Consider the following 13,965-nt stretch of genomic DNA (forward strand, 5'->3'; position numbering starts at 1 on the left):
TGCAACTAAAGAAAGAGAGGTTAAGTATCTTGCCCAAGGTCACAAACTGGTGGGGCAGGACTGGAACCAAAGCATGTAGTCTGACTTCAGAGTCCGCGCTCTCAACGTTCAACTGCTGCAAGAGTTAACAATTTACCCTTGACAGCCCCTTATCAAGAAATGGTAAATGTTCAACAGCTAAAAACGGGCAGTCCGGTCCCTGCCCTATATCCGTGCTCACGGCTTCTACGACTTTGACAAATCGGCTACACCATCTGATTTTCCGAACACACAAACTGGACTTCTCTGGATGTCAGAGCAAATTCTCAATCTTTCCAGGAACGGGAAAAGAAAAACCTACGCAACGCTGTGGCCCAGATTATCCACATTCCTAAATAATAAATCTGGGAGCGTCCAGAAAGGCCCAAAACTACCCGACAAACGAAACCCAGGAAAACCAAGGTTTACAATAAAAAGCTGGAGCTTCCCTGGCAAATCGTTCACGCGATCTCCTCTCTAACGACATAAACAAGGGAGGAGGCTGCATTCTTCCCACCGCACAATGAAAGCGCAGGCCGGAGCGGGAAAGAACGCAGCGCAATCGGGGACGACCGCTCCCGGGGTCGGGGGCAGGCAGGGGAGGCCAAGGACGGCTGAGTCGCCCCGTCCTGCCCCCGGGCCGGTGCGGGGAGGGGCCGGAGGGAAGGGCCGGCCACTGCCCGCACTCAGCTGACCTCCGCCATGTTGGCCGCAAACCCCGGGACCCTTCACAACAAAGGCCGGCACCCGGGCGCAGGGAGGGCCGGGCGCCTCCCCCAGCCAGGCCCGCCTCCCAGGCGCGCGGGGGCCGGGCCGGTCGGCGAGGAGGCCCTTCCCCGCCCTCGCCCGGCCGCGAGGGGCCGACCCCCGGCGCGGGCCTGCCGGGCCCCGGGAGCCGGGGGCGGGGGCGAGCCGGCTCGCCTCCGCGGGCAGGGCCGGGCAGAGGAGGGGAGGGGCGGGGGGCGGCGCTCGGCCGGGCCGCCGGGCTCGGGCCGAGACAAAGGCGGCCAAGTCCGGGGGCTGCCCGCACCCCCTCTCGGGCGGCGCGACCCGGCCCGGCCGACCTTCCCGCCCGCCGCCATGACCGGGCCTGGAAGTCCTCCTCCCGCGGAGCCCCTCGCGGCCGGCTCCTCCCTCCAGGCCGGGCCCCACTTACCTGTGGGCGGAGAGCGCGCCTCGGACCCCGGTCCTGGCTCAAACGCGCTCTGTCGCCGCCGCCAACCCCCGCCACCGCGGGCAGCGCCACCGCCGCCTCCTCGTGCCAACACCGACGGGACACTCTGGGCCGCCGCTGCCGCTCGAGAGTGCGCCCCGCAACGGCCACCCCGGCTCCCCCCTGGCCGCCGCCGCCGCCGCCGTTTCGCGCGTCCTCGAGCCCGCCGCGCGCTCCCGCTAAATACCACACACTGCGGCGGCCGCCATGAGGAGGCGCGGCCCCGCGCGCCGGTGGCCCGGAGGGGGCGGGGCTTCCACGGGCGCGCAGGCGCAGAGGCGCTCGCGCAGCCGGCGGCGACTTTCGCGGGTCGAGGTGCTGGGTATCGAGGGTGGCGGTTGGCGCCCGGGCTCTGCGGGCACAGTTGCTGTGACTGAAGACCTCGCGACCAACAAATACTTGAATATCGCGCTCATGCCCCGCAACCGTCCCCTCCTGGGGAGGAGCAGGGCTTCCCTGCCCCGTCTGGTACCCGGTTTGCGCGCCCCCCGCGGGGCTTTGTTCCGCGGCCCAAGGGGTCGTCCCGCGCGGCGACCCCGCTGTCTACCCATTCCTGTTTTGTTTGCTGTTTTCACACAGCGCCTCCTCCGGCTCTTCGCAACTCCACTCTTTCCCAAAGGAAAAAGAAACGGGCTGCCTTAGCCACCGACCTGGGCCCCCACCCCTAAAGGGGAAGAGGTCCAAGCCCCTTCAGCAAAAGCGGAACGAGTTTCAAAAGCTTATTTTAGCTGAAAAGTGGGTAGTGGCACGCCCTTCCCCGTGTCCTCTTCTGGAAGCTGAATGAGACTCTGGGTTTTCTTTTCCTAAGAAATGAAAGTCATTCAGGGTACTTAAAGTATATACCAAAGCAAAGGCTAGTGTCAGACCTTAAACTGGATTTCCATGTAAGAGCCTCCATAAAAATAGTATTGTGTGAAAACAAAAAGTACTTTTTATATGAGACTTTAGAAAGCACCAGGGAATAGTCTCGCATTGTGTCCAAGTTCCTATCAATAGGAAATCATTTTAGATGGGAAGTTTTTATGCAAGTGCCCCTGAGAACACAAAACTTTCGGCTTGAAAATGAGAGGCACACAGTTATTAATATCTTTAGGTACTAATGCAAGCTGTTAATTTCCAGCTTCCCCCAACAAATCTGTAGACTGTGTCTGTTGATACTTCTGTTCTCAACCTAGTACCTGCTTTTTGTGGCTACTCTCTTCCTCCAGGACCATTAGCACAGTGTTTCTTGAGGTTGGGAAAGTAAAAAACCACGTGTTCTTAACCGCAAGCTATACTACTAATATGCTGGTCCCCAAAGCCCAAAAGTCACTTGAAGAACTTGGGTGAATTATATAGGCCCCTGCAGTAATTTCTTCAACAATAAATTCTGACAGGTTCTGTTATACATTGCTTGGTCGGGCTTGGAGTTTACTGAGTGAAGACATTTTTTATTCATTCTTCAACACAGTGTTGGGTTCTAGGAGTACAGAGCCACTAGTCCTACATTCATGTAAATATTATCTAGTGGGGAACATAAAACATCAGTCTTACAAATCTATGACTACAACTGAGGAAAATGTTACCAAAAAGGGGGTGGTAGACGGTCCCTGGTGCTAAGAAGGTATGTAACAGGCCAGGTATATAATATGACAGGTGACTAAGTAAAGAACTTAAGGATTAGAAGGAATTAACCAGTTAGAATTGGACATGGAGCAATGGAATGGTTCCAAATTGGGAAAGGAGTATGTCAAGGCTGTATATTGTCACCTTGTTCATTTAACAAGTACATCATACGAAATGCTGGACTGGGTAAAGCACAAGCTGCAATCAAATTGCAATTGCAGGGAGAGATTTCAATAACCTCAGATATGCAGATAACACCACCCTTATGGCAGAAAGCAAAGAGGAACTGAAGAGCCTCTTGATGAAAGTGAAAGAGGAGAGTGAAAAAGATGGCTTAAAACTCAACATTCAAAATACGAAGATCATGGCATCCACTCCCAACACTTCATGGCAAATAGATGGGGAAACAGTGACAGACTTTATTTTCTTGGGCTCCAAAATCACTGCAGATGGTGACTGCAGCCATGAAATTAAAAGACACTTGCTCCTTGGAAGAAAAGCTATGACAAACCTAGACAGCAGAGACATTAACTTTACTGACAAAGGTCCGTGTTACGGTTTTTCTAGTAGTCATGTATGGATGTGAGAATTGGACCATAAAGAAAGCTGAGCACTGAAGCATTGATGCTTTTGAACTGTGGTGTTGGAGAAGACTCTTAAGAGTCCCTTGGACTGCAAGGAGATCAAATCAGTCAATCCTAAAGGAAATCAGTCCTGAATATTCATTGGAAGGACTGATCCTGAAGCTGGAACTCCAATACTTTGGCCACCTGATGCAAAGAACGGACTCATTGGAAAAGACCCTGATGCTAGGAAAGATTGAAGGTGGGAGGAGAAGGGGATAACGAGGATGAGACAGTTGGATGGCATCACTGACTCGATGGATACGAGTTTGAGCAAGCTCTGGGAGTTGGTGATGGACTGGGAAGCCTAACTGCAGTCCATGGGGTCGCAAAGAGTCAGACATGATGGCTGAGTGACTGAACTGAACTGAACCAGTTGGGGGTTGGGGGTGACTTACTGGAAAGTGCAGGACTTGAAAAAGATGAAAGGCATTTCAGGTGAAAGTGAGTTAGTTGCTCAGTCGTGTCCGATTTTGCCACCCCATGGACTGTATGTAGCTCACTAGGCTCCTCTGTCCATGGAATTCTCCAGGCAAGAATACTGAAGTAGGTAGCCATTTCGTTCTTCAGGGAATCTTCCCAACCCAGGGATTGAACTTGGTCTCCTGCATCGCAAGCAGGTTCTTCACTATCTGAGCCACCAGTGAAGCCCTATTTCAGAAGAAAGCCTTGCCCAATTCCTAGAATGGAAAACAACTCCACTGCAAATTTTTTTCTGGGGGGTAAAAGAAGGAACTAGGGGGGCACAAGTTACAGGTAAGTGGTGTAAACAGTGATGCTGAAAAAGTCAATGAAATTCAGAGACTGCTGGGTTTTGTGGGCCAAGGTGCCCAAATTATGTAATGGACAGCACTTCTCAAGCTAGTGAGGCCAAGAAAGGATTCATTCATTCGGGAATAAACTTGGAACTGAGCCTCAGCTAAAAGATAGGAGGAGGAAAATGAAAAATCCTTCCAAACTGAGGTCAGATATGGAAGGGACAATCACAAAAGGAAAATGTGTGTCTAAGTCACAGTGTGACGGGGAGGTAGAGTTTGGCTAAAACTGGCCAAAATGAGCAAAGGGTGACCAGAGAAAACACTTGGGTCCAGGCAAGAAATAAAGGCCTGAACCAAAGAGCTAGCAACAGACATGTTGAGAGTCTTGGAGAGACAATTGGATCTAGAGAGCAATCAGGTGGATTTAGGGAGGGTAGGATGTGGAGATCAAAGAGCTGAGGCTGGTGATAATGATAAAAATATAGTAGGAAGAGTTTTTGTTGTTATTTAGTCACTAAGTTGTGTCTGACTCTCTTGTGACCTGATAGACTGTACTAGTGACCATTCTTAAGCATCTACTCTGTTTCAGTCACATGCATTACCTCATTACCCCTCACAAAAACTCCATAAAGCAATACCATTATCATCCCCATTTGATATATGAGGCAACCGAGGCATGAAGAGGTCAAATAACTTGCCTAAGGTCACAGAGCTACTAAGTGGCAGAGGCAGGATTCAAACCCCAAGCCCTTCTTCCATGCTCTGCTCTAAAGCCTATCCTGAGATTTTTAGTTTGGTAAATGGTGATGGACAGGGAGGAAACAAAGAAAAATAAATTCTTGTTTTGGAGGTCTTAGGTTTGAAGTACCTGGGGAATGTGCAGAAAGAAGCTGGAAATAGAAGCCCAGGACTTAGGAAGGAGGTTGTGGGTCATTCCCCACAGGCCTGGCCCTGCCTCACCCCACCCTATCTTAGCCCACCCCTGTTTAGGGTGGAGCAGAGATGTGTGTTGTAGCAGATTTTCTGGAGTCACAGAGAACAGAGCCTAGTAGGGGAATTAATGAGGAAAACCCAGGTTTGTTTTTTTTTTCACCAGTCATTTTGAGGTTTGTCAATTTCAATTCAATTAAGGCAAAACTGGACATTACAAGATGGAATATGGTACATATTTTTAAGATAGAATTCAATAAACTAAAAAAGATAAGTATGAATGAAACACTATTCAGCCATAAAAAAGAAATAATGTCATTGTAGCAACATGGATGGACTGTAAGCCTACCAGGCTCCTCCGTCCATGGGATTTTCCAGGGAAGAGTACTGGAGTGGGGTGCCATTTCCTTCTCCAGGGGATCTTCCCGACCTAGGGATCGAACCCCGATCTCCTGCATTTGGCAGGTGCTTTACCCTCTGAGCCACCAGGGCTCAGCAACATGGATGGCCCTAGAGATTATCATGGTAAGCCAAGAAAGAAAGAAAGAAAATACCATATGATATCACTTAAGTGTGGAATCTGAAATATGACGCAAATGAACTTATCAAGGAAACAGACTCACAGACATAGAAAACAGACTTGTGGTTGCCAAGGGGGAGGGATGGATTGGGAGTTTGGAATTAGCAAGTACAAACTATTACATATAGAATGGATAAACAACAAAGTCCTATTTTTAGCACAGAGAACTATATCCAACATCCTATAATAAACCATAATAGAAAATAATATGAAAAAGTATATATATATATATATATATATATGTTGAATCACTTTGCGATACAGCAAAAATTAACACAACATTGTAAATCAACTATACTTCAATAAAATGAATTTTTAAAAGATGAAATGAGGAAGGCTTCCCAAATGACCCACAGGTAAGGAATCAGCTGGCCAATGCAGGAGATGCAAGAGACACGAGCTCAATCCCTGGGTCAGGAAGATCCCCTGGAGTAGGAAATGGCACCCCACTCCAGTAATCTTGCCTGGGAAGTTCCATGGACAGAGGAGCCTGGCAAGCAACAGCCCAAGGGGCTGCGCAGAGTCATACATGACTGAGTGACTGAGCAAACATGGAATGATGTAAGCCAGTGGGACACAATTCTCTCTACCTTTGCAAAAGCTACCTCTTTATAAAGAGAGCTGAGAGCATTGGTCTCAAAGAAAACCTGGTATTTTCTTAGAAGGGAGAGCAGAGAGACTCCCAGATTCCCTCAGTTTTTAAACTGTACCTTCCTCTCCCATTGAGATTTGATTTGTGTCTCAGCAGAGTCTGAAGAGCATTCTACCTTTCTTTAATTTTTAGAGGTAGACATGAAACAAACATATGGTACATACAAATGTGTAGATAGGCTTACCATATAGTGACATCACAGCTTACCAGAGTTAGGGTTTAAACTCTGCCCATTAAAAAAAAGTAAGTATAATCAAAATTATCCTTGAAAATCCTTTGAATTGCCCATAAGTTACAGTGCATATTGTTTTGTGGCAATCAAAATTCCAAACATCATGCTTTGCCAAAATCAAATTTTGGCCCCTCATATCCCTGTCCCTTCTCCCTGTTAGACCATTATTCAACAGCATTTTGCCCATCCAAAAATGACACTATAATACCTTTGGCCCCGTGCTGGAGTACCTTATAAATCTGTGGATTCTTTTAACCTGCAGGAGTGCCCAGGACAAAGTGTTGCCTGAAGACGCCACAACTCACTCACGAAGTGTCAGAAGCAACTTCTGTTTCTGGAATTCTTGAACTTCATTTTCTTGGCTAGGTTGGTACCTGCTCTCCTATAGAAAAGTTGAAACTACTGCTTCCTTCTCTCCCTTCCCTTTTATACAAAACTAGCTCATGAGAATAATTTCATCCCCACTAATTTCATCTAGATTCAGGAGGGGCTTAATCTGGTTTAGTTCATTCCTACTGAGGGTATGAATGGCTGACAGATATGGGTGGGACATGAACGCGCTATTAAAGTTTTAAACATTGGAAGGAAATTAGCTCCACTGTGAAGTAACTACACATCCTTTTCTCAATAGGGAGTCAACTCTGCTTCCATGACAGTTAATCTAAAGAAAAGCATTTCTATAAATTCTAAAGCCAACCCAAATAGTCCTCTACTTGATAGGATTTCAGGATGAGTGCCAAATATTTTCAGGCCAGATGGGGAAAATATTTCAGCCTACCTAGTCCCCTTGAATCACATCAAATGGCAATTTCCTCTGCTCCAAAGGAATGTAAAGTGCTAATCCTGTAGGTGACCCATAATAAAGACTTTAGTGATAGGAAATGATGTGACTTTCTTCTTTGCTAATCATGAATAAAGCAGACACTGATATAGTATCTAGATTTGGGGATCTTATATAAATTCACAGTAACTTGGCATTTAATATAGGTCTGAGACCAACTTATTGACATCTTCTCAAAAAGAACTATTCTTTCCATGATGTCTGGTGAGATTTTACCAAGAGATGAAGTAGGAGCAAGTGGAATAAGTAGAAAGTGTTTTGACTGACTGCATTAGTCCATGATTTTTAATAACTGAGTCATGTTCAAAATTGGATATCATTATTTCTTTCACATGGAAATTTGCCAAAAATCCATACATATACATATTCTTTCTCCCACATTCTCTTGTATGACTGTTTTAAACTGTTTTATGGATTAAGAGCACTCAGGCACACCTGTGTAAATCTTTGGCACACCAATGTTCTTAAGAAATATGAATTCAAATTTTATAATAATATATATATATATTTTCTAGTTTTTGTTTTTTTGGAAACACCACTCAACTGGCAGGATCTTAGTTCCCTGACCAGGGATCCAGTCCAGGCCCCTGGCAGTGCAAGCGCCGAGTCCTAACCACCAGATGGCCAGGGAATTCCTCTGCTGCTGCTGCTAAGTCGCTTCAGTAGTGTCCGACTCTGTGTGACCCCATAGACGGCAGCCCACCAGGCTTCCCCGTCCCTGGGATTCTCCAGGCAAGAACACTGGAGTGGGTTGCAATTTCCTTCTCCAATGCATGAAAGTGAAGAGTGAAAGTGAAGTCGCTCAGTTGTGTCCGACTCAGCAACCCCCATGGACTGCAGCCTACCAGGCTCCTCCGTACGTGGGATTTTCCAGGCAAGAGTACTGGAGTGGGGTGCCATCGCCTTCTCCAGGGAAGTCCTCAGTTATACGAAATTCCCAACTCATTATTGCCCCTCCAATACAACAATACAATGCAACAGTACCTTTCCAGATGCTCCCCCGAAAGCTCAAAGCCTTAGCCTCAACTTAGCATCACCTTCTCCTCTCCCAGTCACCAGTCATTTTTCCAAAGTACAAATCCTGCCTTTGTTAAGTCCCTTTCCTGCTCCTGCTCTAACTGATAGCTTTCTGTATGGGCCTCTGAAATCCACAAGTTTTTGGAAGGTCTGTTTCTCAAACTCCTCCTCCATCAAGCCTCTACTAGTTCACTGACTCACTTGATGAATGTGCTAGTGCTATTCAAGGCACACTGGCTGCCCTCCATACAGTCAAAGCAACTTGTCCTTTGCACGATTACATGTGATTCCAGATAACACCATAAAAATTGGCAAAACCAGTTAAGACAATACACTTCATTTCTAAGTGTCTAATGTCAATACAATTATTTTTGTACAGATTGGTTCACAAGGCCAAAAGCATCATTCCCGGATCACTGATGGGCTGTGTTTGTTTCCAGGCAATCATAGATATCTTTTGCCCAGGAAACTATTGCTATTAATATCTTCTCTTACGTTAGCTCGTTAATACCCATTTATCATTCAACCAACATGGATAGCTCTGAAGACATATTAGCATTCCCTTCCAAGCTGAGCTCTGCCGCGAGCCAAACCAGGAGCCTTTCTTGGCTTGAAACAGGCAAGCATGCCTCCCTCCCAAGTACTAGATTCCTATCAGCTTTGAGAAGGGAAGCAGGTCCCAACATGTCAGACATGTCTAACGCAAAGCAGAAACAATGTTTTCTTTATCAGACACACCTGTTGACAGTCAGTTCCTGTCTGGGGGTGGTGAATGTATTAAACAGCATCCAAAACAAATTCTAACAAACCAGGTGGAGAAGACATTGGAGCTACAACATAAATACCCAAAACATGGTAGGGACTAACTGCCGAAAGGTCCTCAGTGATCAGGAAGTGCATTCATCCACAACTTTTTTCCTTAATCTCTTTCTTCACAAAAAATGTTATGTGCTAGGCACTAAATTTTGCAAGAAGCAGGAAAATCATTTAGGTCTTTAAGTACCTGGCAGTCTGTGGGGATGAGTGGTATTAAGAATAATTACTTTCCAGATATCAGTCTTACATCAATGAAACGCAATTAGTGTCCATCCCATCCAGAGCTCTTGATACAATCCCTGCCTCCCCTGACCTCCCAATACACACATACTTATTTCCACAGATCCAAATCTTTTCTTTATAGTCACCAGAAGTTAGACTTTTTAAAACGCCTGTGTTGATTTCCTGTTCTGTGCTAAGGAATACACTAGGCCTTTCTTTTACAGGGAGGGGCACAGCACAGTCACCATTGTGTCCCTATCGAGGCCTCGCACAATGCCATAGAGAGCTCTCAACATTTTTGCTGAGCAAATGAGTAAATACTAGACAAGGACCATGTCCTAAAACCTTGGCTGTCTAGGAAATCTGTTTACGATTTTTAGTTCATATGTTTTCATTCCTTGTTAGAAGACATTTGTTCCTTCTTTCTTGGAAGAACTAGCATTTATTGGACTCCTAACGTGCTTGAATTTACAGGTTAGTTACTTTAAAGCTAACAACATATATGAAGGGCTTATCATATGGATATGCTAAGTCACTTCAGTCGTGGCCGACTCTGGGCAACCCCATAGACGGCAGCCCACCAGGCTCCCCCGTCCCTGGGATTCTCCAGGCAATAACACTGGAGTGGAGTGCCATTGCCTTCTCCGATCATATGGATAAGGAAACTGAAATACAGAGGAAAAGTAACTTTTCCAAGGGTACCTAATAATAACGAGTGAAGTGAAAGCTGACAATCAGGCCCACCTGGCTCCAAGGCCTTCACTCTTTGCCTGTGTATTTCAACAAAGGTACATTGATCTTCAAGTATTTACACGTGAATTCTTCTCCAGAGCTCTGAGGTCTTTTTTGAGAATTTTTAAATTCAGCATTTTCATTTGAATAATTGTAGAAGAATTAGTAAAGGTATACATTATATTATCCGAACAACTACCTACAACTCTCTATGTTAATTGAAAAATTAAGGCATATTATAACATTAAGGTGTGGGGTGATTACTGGAAACACTATAGTTGACAAGAACTGTTAGGATATGGCTAATGATGGGGTGAAGGAGAGGGAGAAGGATTTTCATTTGAATTATTTTTAATCACCTATATTGCTTGACTTTTATAATTTTTTCTTTTTTTGGCCAAGCTGAGTGGCTTGCAGGAACTTAATTCCCCGATCAATAATTGAACCTGGGGCCACAGCAGTGAAAGCTGGACTGCCAGAAAAGTCCCTACTTTTATAATTAAAAACAGTAAAGTCAATAAAAGTCTTTAAGGACAAAGTCTCTGAGGTTTAGGCTTGAGTACTAGATTAGTGACCCCAGGCAAGTAATCTAACTTTTTGCGTCCAAGTTTCCTTATCTTTAGTTAACAGAACCCCTCTTCTAGGGTGAGTGTGAAAATTATCCATGGTAAACATTTAGAACAGAGCCTGACTTGACAGGAAAAAAAAAAACCAGAAGGGGTCCGGCAGATGGAGGCTGTAGTAGATAGAATAATGATCCCCCAAATGCAACAATCTCCCCCCCTCCCCCGCCCCTGCCCTGTAATGTTGGGAGGGGAACTTTGCAGGTATGATGGAGTTAAGGATCTTGAGATGACGAGATTATCCTAGGTATGACTGAGTTAAGGGTCTTGAGATGAGGAGATTATCCTGGACTGTCCGGGGCATCCTGTGTAATCACAGGGTCTTCTAAAGAAAGAGGCAAGCAGGAAAGTCTGATAAAAGGAGGTGTGAGGAGGGAAGCAGTGATCAGGGTGAGCCAGGAAAGAGTCACAGGCCAGGAAATGCAAACGGCCTCCAGAAGGCTGGAAATGCAAGGAAGCGGATCCTCCTCTGGATCCACCAGAAGGAACTAGCCCTTCCAGCACCTTGACTTTAGCCCAGAGAGACTGATTTTAGACTGCTGACATTGGAACTGTAAGAGAATACATTGCTGTTTTAAGTCATTGCATTTGTGGTCATTTGTTGCAGCAACAATAGGAGTACAGACACAAAAGGAAGTCTAAGACCTTAGTCAGTGTGGGTTGAAAGAGAGGCAAGGGTCCACTGAGGATGGTGCTCTTTTGAATATCACAGAACCTCTGGAAACAAAGCAAAGGCATCCCTGGGCAAATCTGCCAACAGAGCGAAGGCAGGAGAATGTTGCCTCGTGCTGATGTTAAGATGGAAAAGGCCATCCAAGCACATGGAACTCCATGTTTACATGCATTCAGTCTCACAGCCTTGGAATCCCTGAATCCATTGAGAGAAAGCAAGTGCGTGTCTGCTGATAAACTGTCCCTGCACGTTTGAACACTTGATTCCTAGTAACTGTCTCTTTGGTAGGCAATAAGAAACACCTTCTCACAGCTCATGTCTTAATCAACAGAAACACTGATTAATCAGGTTGATTTTTCCAGCACGTGTGTATGCAAATTATAGAAACATTTCTTCTCTTTCTCCTTCTCCCCTCCTTTTAATAAAAATGTAGCCCTCAAAGATATCCTGGAAAAAGCACTCAGGCTTAAAACATTACAGCTTTAATGAGCCAAGAATTCTATTTTTTCCCTATTACACAGAACAATAATTCTTAACAGCTTAAATTTTTAAATCATTTCACAAGCATTTAATTAATCCTCTCCACTGCCAGAGAGAAGGAAACTGATATTCATAGTATCTCATCCTGACATCCTTTAATTTGGCAAAACTTCCACTGGCTTCAAGAAAGCATCGGTGCCACTCAGGTTATTTGGGTCACTGTTGTTTATTCAGTTCTCCTCACCTGTTGAAACCTGGTCATTGGAGCTGTTTAAATTGTCATCTCATGAGGGCTAGATGGGGTAGGGGGAGCTGCTTTGAGCTTGGAAGAGAAATGGCAGTGATTCCCTCAGAGAAATGACAAAGCTCGTCCGTACGGAACCTGCGAGATGGGGCTCGTGATGAAGGCCCTTTGCCAGTGCATCAGAGCCTGATTCACTCCGGAGAACTGGGGCACGGTGATGCTATCGGACGCCCTTCTCAGCCCTGGGCTCCCTGGAGGCCCATGACAATCAGCAATTGAATTGCTCTGGGCTCTTTGCTTAGCCTCTCGGATGTGTGGGAAGCTCTAGGAAGCCCTACTTTTCTCTCTTTTCAGACCTACTTCCTGAAGGTTTCACTGATACAGACTAGCCTCGCAGCCTCACAGACCTAACGCCACTCTCCACCTGCCAGCCGTGCCCCGAGGGTGTGGCCTTGCCACCAGACCTGCTCCATTGACTGCAATTGGATGAGCTAATCCCTTCCACTCCATTATGCCAGCAACACAGTGGCCAAAATAATGTCAAATCCCATTTTCAATTCAAAGAAGCAAAATTCAATAAATGCTTCCTGAGTGCCTGTTTTGTGCCAGGCACTGCCCAATCCTAGCTAGATAAAGTCCCAGGCCCTTAACAACCTTGATTTTAAGTCAGATAAACAGTCAAATGACTATAATACAAGTACAGTAATGAAGGTGCCTGCAGGCTCTTACCAAGAGAAGAGGGCATGAAAAGAAGGGGCAGAAGGGGGAAAATAACATCTGTGGGGGGTGGGGGAGGAGGCACTGGAGGGCTTTTAACAGATGGTATTTAATGTGGCTCTCATAGGATATGATTTTCATGAGCATGATGGGAAGAGATGATATGATAAAATAAGAACTGTATATTTGGTCTCTGTTCCTGACAGAGGCCCCTGTGTTCCAGACCATTCCATTTCTCCTCCTGTGTACCCCTCCATCTGGCTGTTCTTTTGTATCCTTCATCACACCCTTTATAATAAACTGATAATGGGAAGTAAGGGCTTCCCTGGTGGCTCCGTGGTAAAGAATCTGCCAATGTAGGAGATGCGGGTACAATCCCTGGGTCTAAAAGTTCCCTTGGAGCAGGAAATGGCAACCCACTCCAGTATCCTTGCCTAGGAAGTCCCATGGACAGAGGAACCTGGCCAAGAACAGTGTTATGATGGGGTTGAACATCCAGCTGGTGTCTGGAGAATTGATCTAGTTGTTGCCGTGGGAAAATCCCACACTTTTGATGTCAGAAGTACTGTGAATAAAAATGACTCAGAGAGGGTATTTGAAAACAAAGGACTTGGGAAGGTTCAGGGTATGTGGGAGACAGAAGCCTGGCCTAGCTGGGTCTTGGAGGAGATGGAACTGGACAGCTAGGTTGAACCAGGTCTTTGTGGGCCATAAACTTTTATTGATGTGTTTCCCCAATTTAGATTATTCTTGCACCACTGTCAGAATATTCTCCAGATCCACATATCATCTCTACTCTTCTTTACTTCGTACTATTCTTGTTAATTCACCATTTATTGTTTAAATGTAATGAACACTCTGTACCAGGGGTCAGCAAATGGCCCCACAGACCACATCTAGCTCATTATCTGTTCTTATATGGCCCATCGGCTAAGAATAGATTTTACTTTTTAAATGGTTGGAAAACATGGAAAGAAGAAGAATATTTA

The 13,965-nt window shown here is 45.8% G+C and overlaps 2 protein-coding genes across 2 annotated transcripts in view; one reads left to right on the forward strand and one right to left on the reverse strand.

The window, feature by feature from the left end:
• Positions 1–1,259, reverse strand: part of SIAH1 (siah E3 ubiquitin protein ligase 1) — a 26,702-nt gene extending 25,443 nt beyond the window's left edge. The window contains exon 1 of the mRNA XM_061387108.1: positions 1,175–1,259. The gene's annotated coding sequence lies outside the window, so the exon portion shown is untranslated. The remainder of the gene's footprint in view (positions 1–1,174) is intronic.
• On the forward strand, positions 3–13,016 carry LOC133230137 (translation initiation factor IF-2). The gene is made up of 2 exons (XM_061387112.1): positions 3–6,977; positions 12,614–13,016. The coding sequence occupies exon 1, from the start codon at positions 721–723 to the stop codon at positions 1,606–1,608; it is 888 nt and encodes a 295-aa protein (XP_061243096.1). The 5' UTR covers positions 3–720; the 3' UTR covers positions 1,609–6,977; positions 12,614–13,016.
• The last annotated feature ends 949 nt before the right edge of the window (positions 13,017–13,965 follow it).

This window comes from Bos javanicus, chromosome 18, assembly GCF_032452875.1.
Source record: "Bos javanicus breed banteng chromosome 18, ARS-OSU_banteng_1.0, whole genome shotgun sequence".
NCBI classification, from domain to species: Eukaryota; Metazoa; Chordata; class Mammalia; order Artiodactyla; family Bovidae; genus Bos; species Bos javanicus.

Excerpts from the sequence above, each read along its gene's own strand:
- LOC133230137 (XM_061387112.1), top strand. The coding sequence starts at position 721 with ATGTTGGCCGCAAACCCCGGGACCCTTCACAACAAAGGCCGGCACCCG.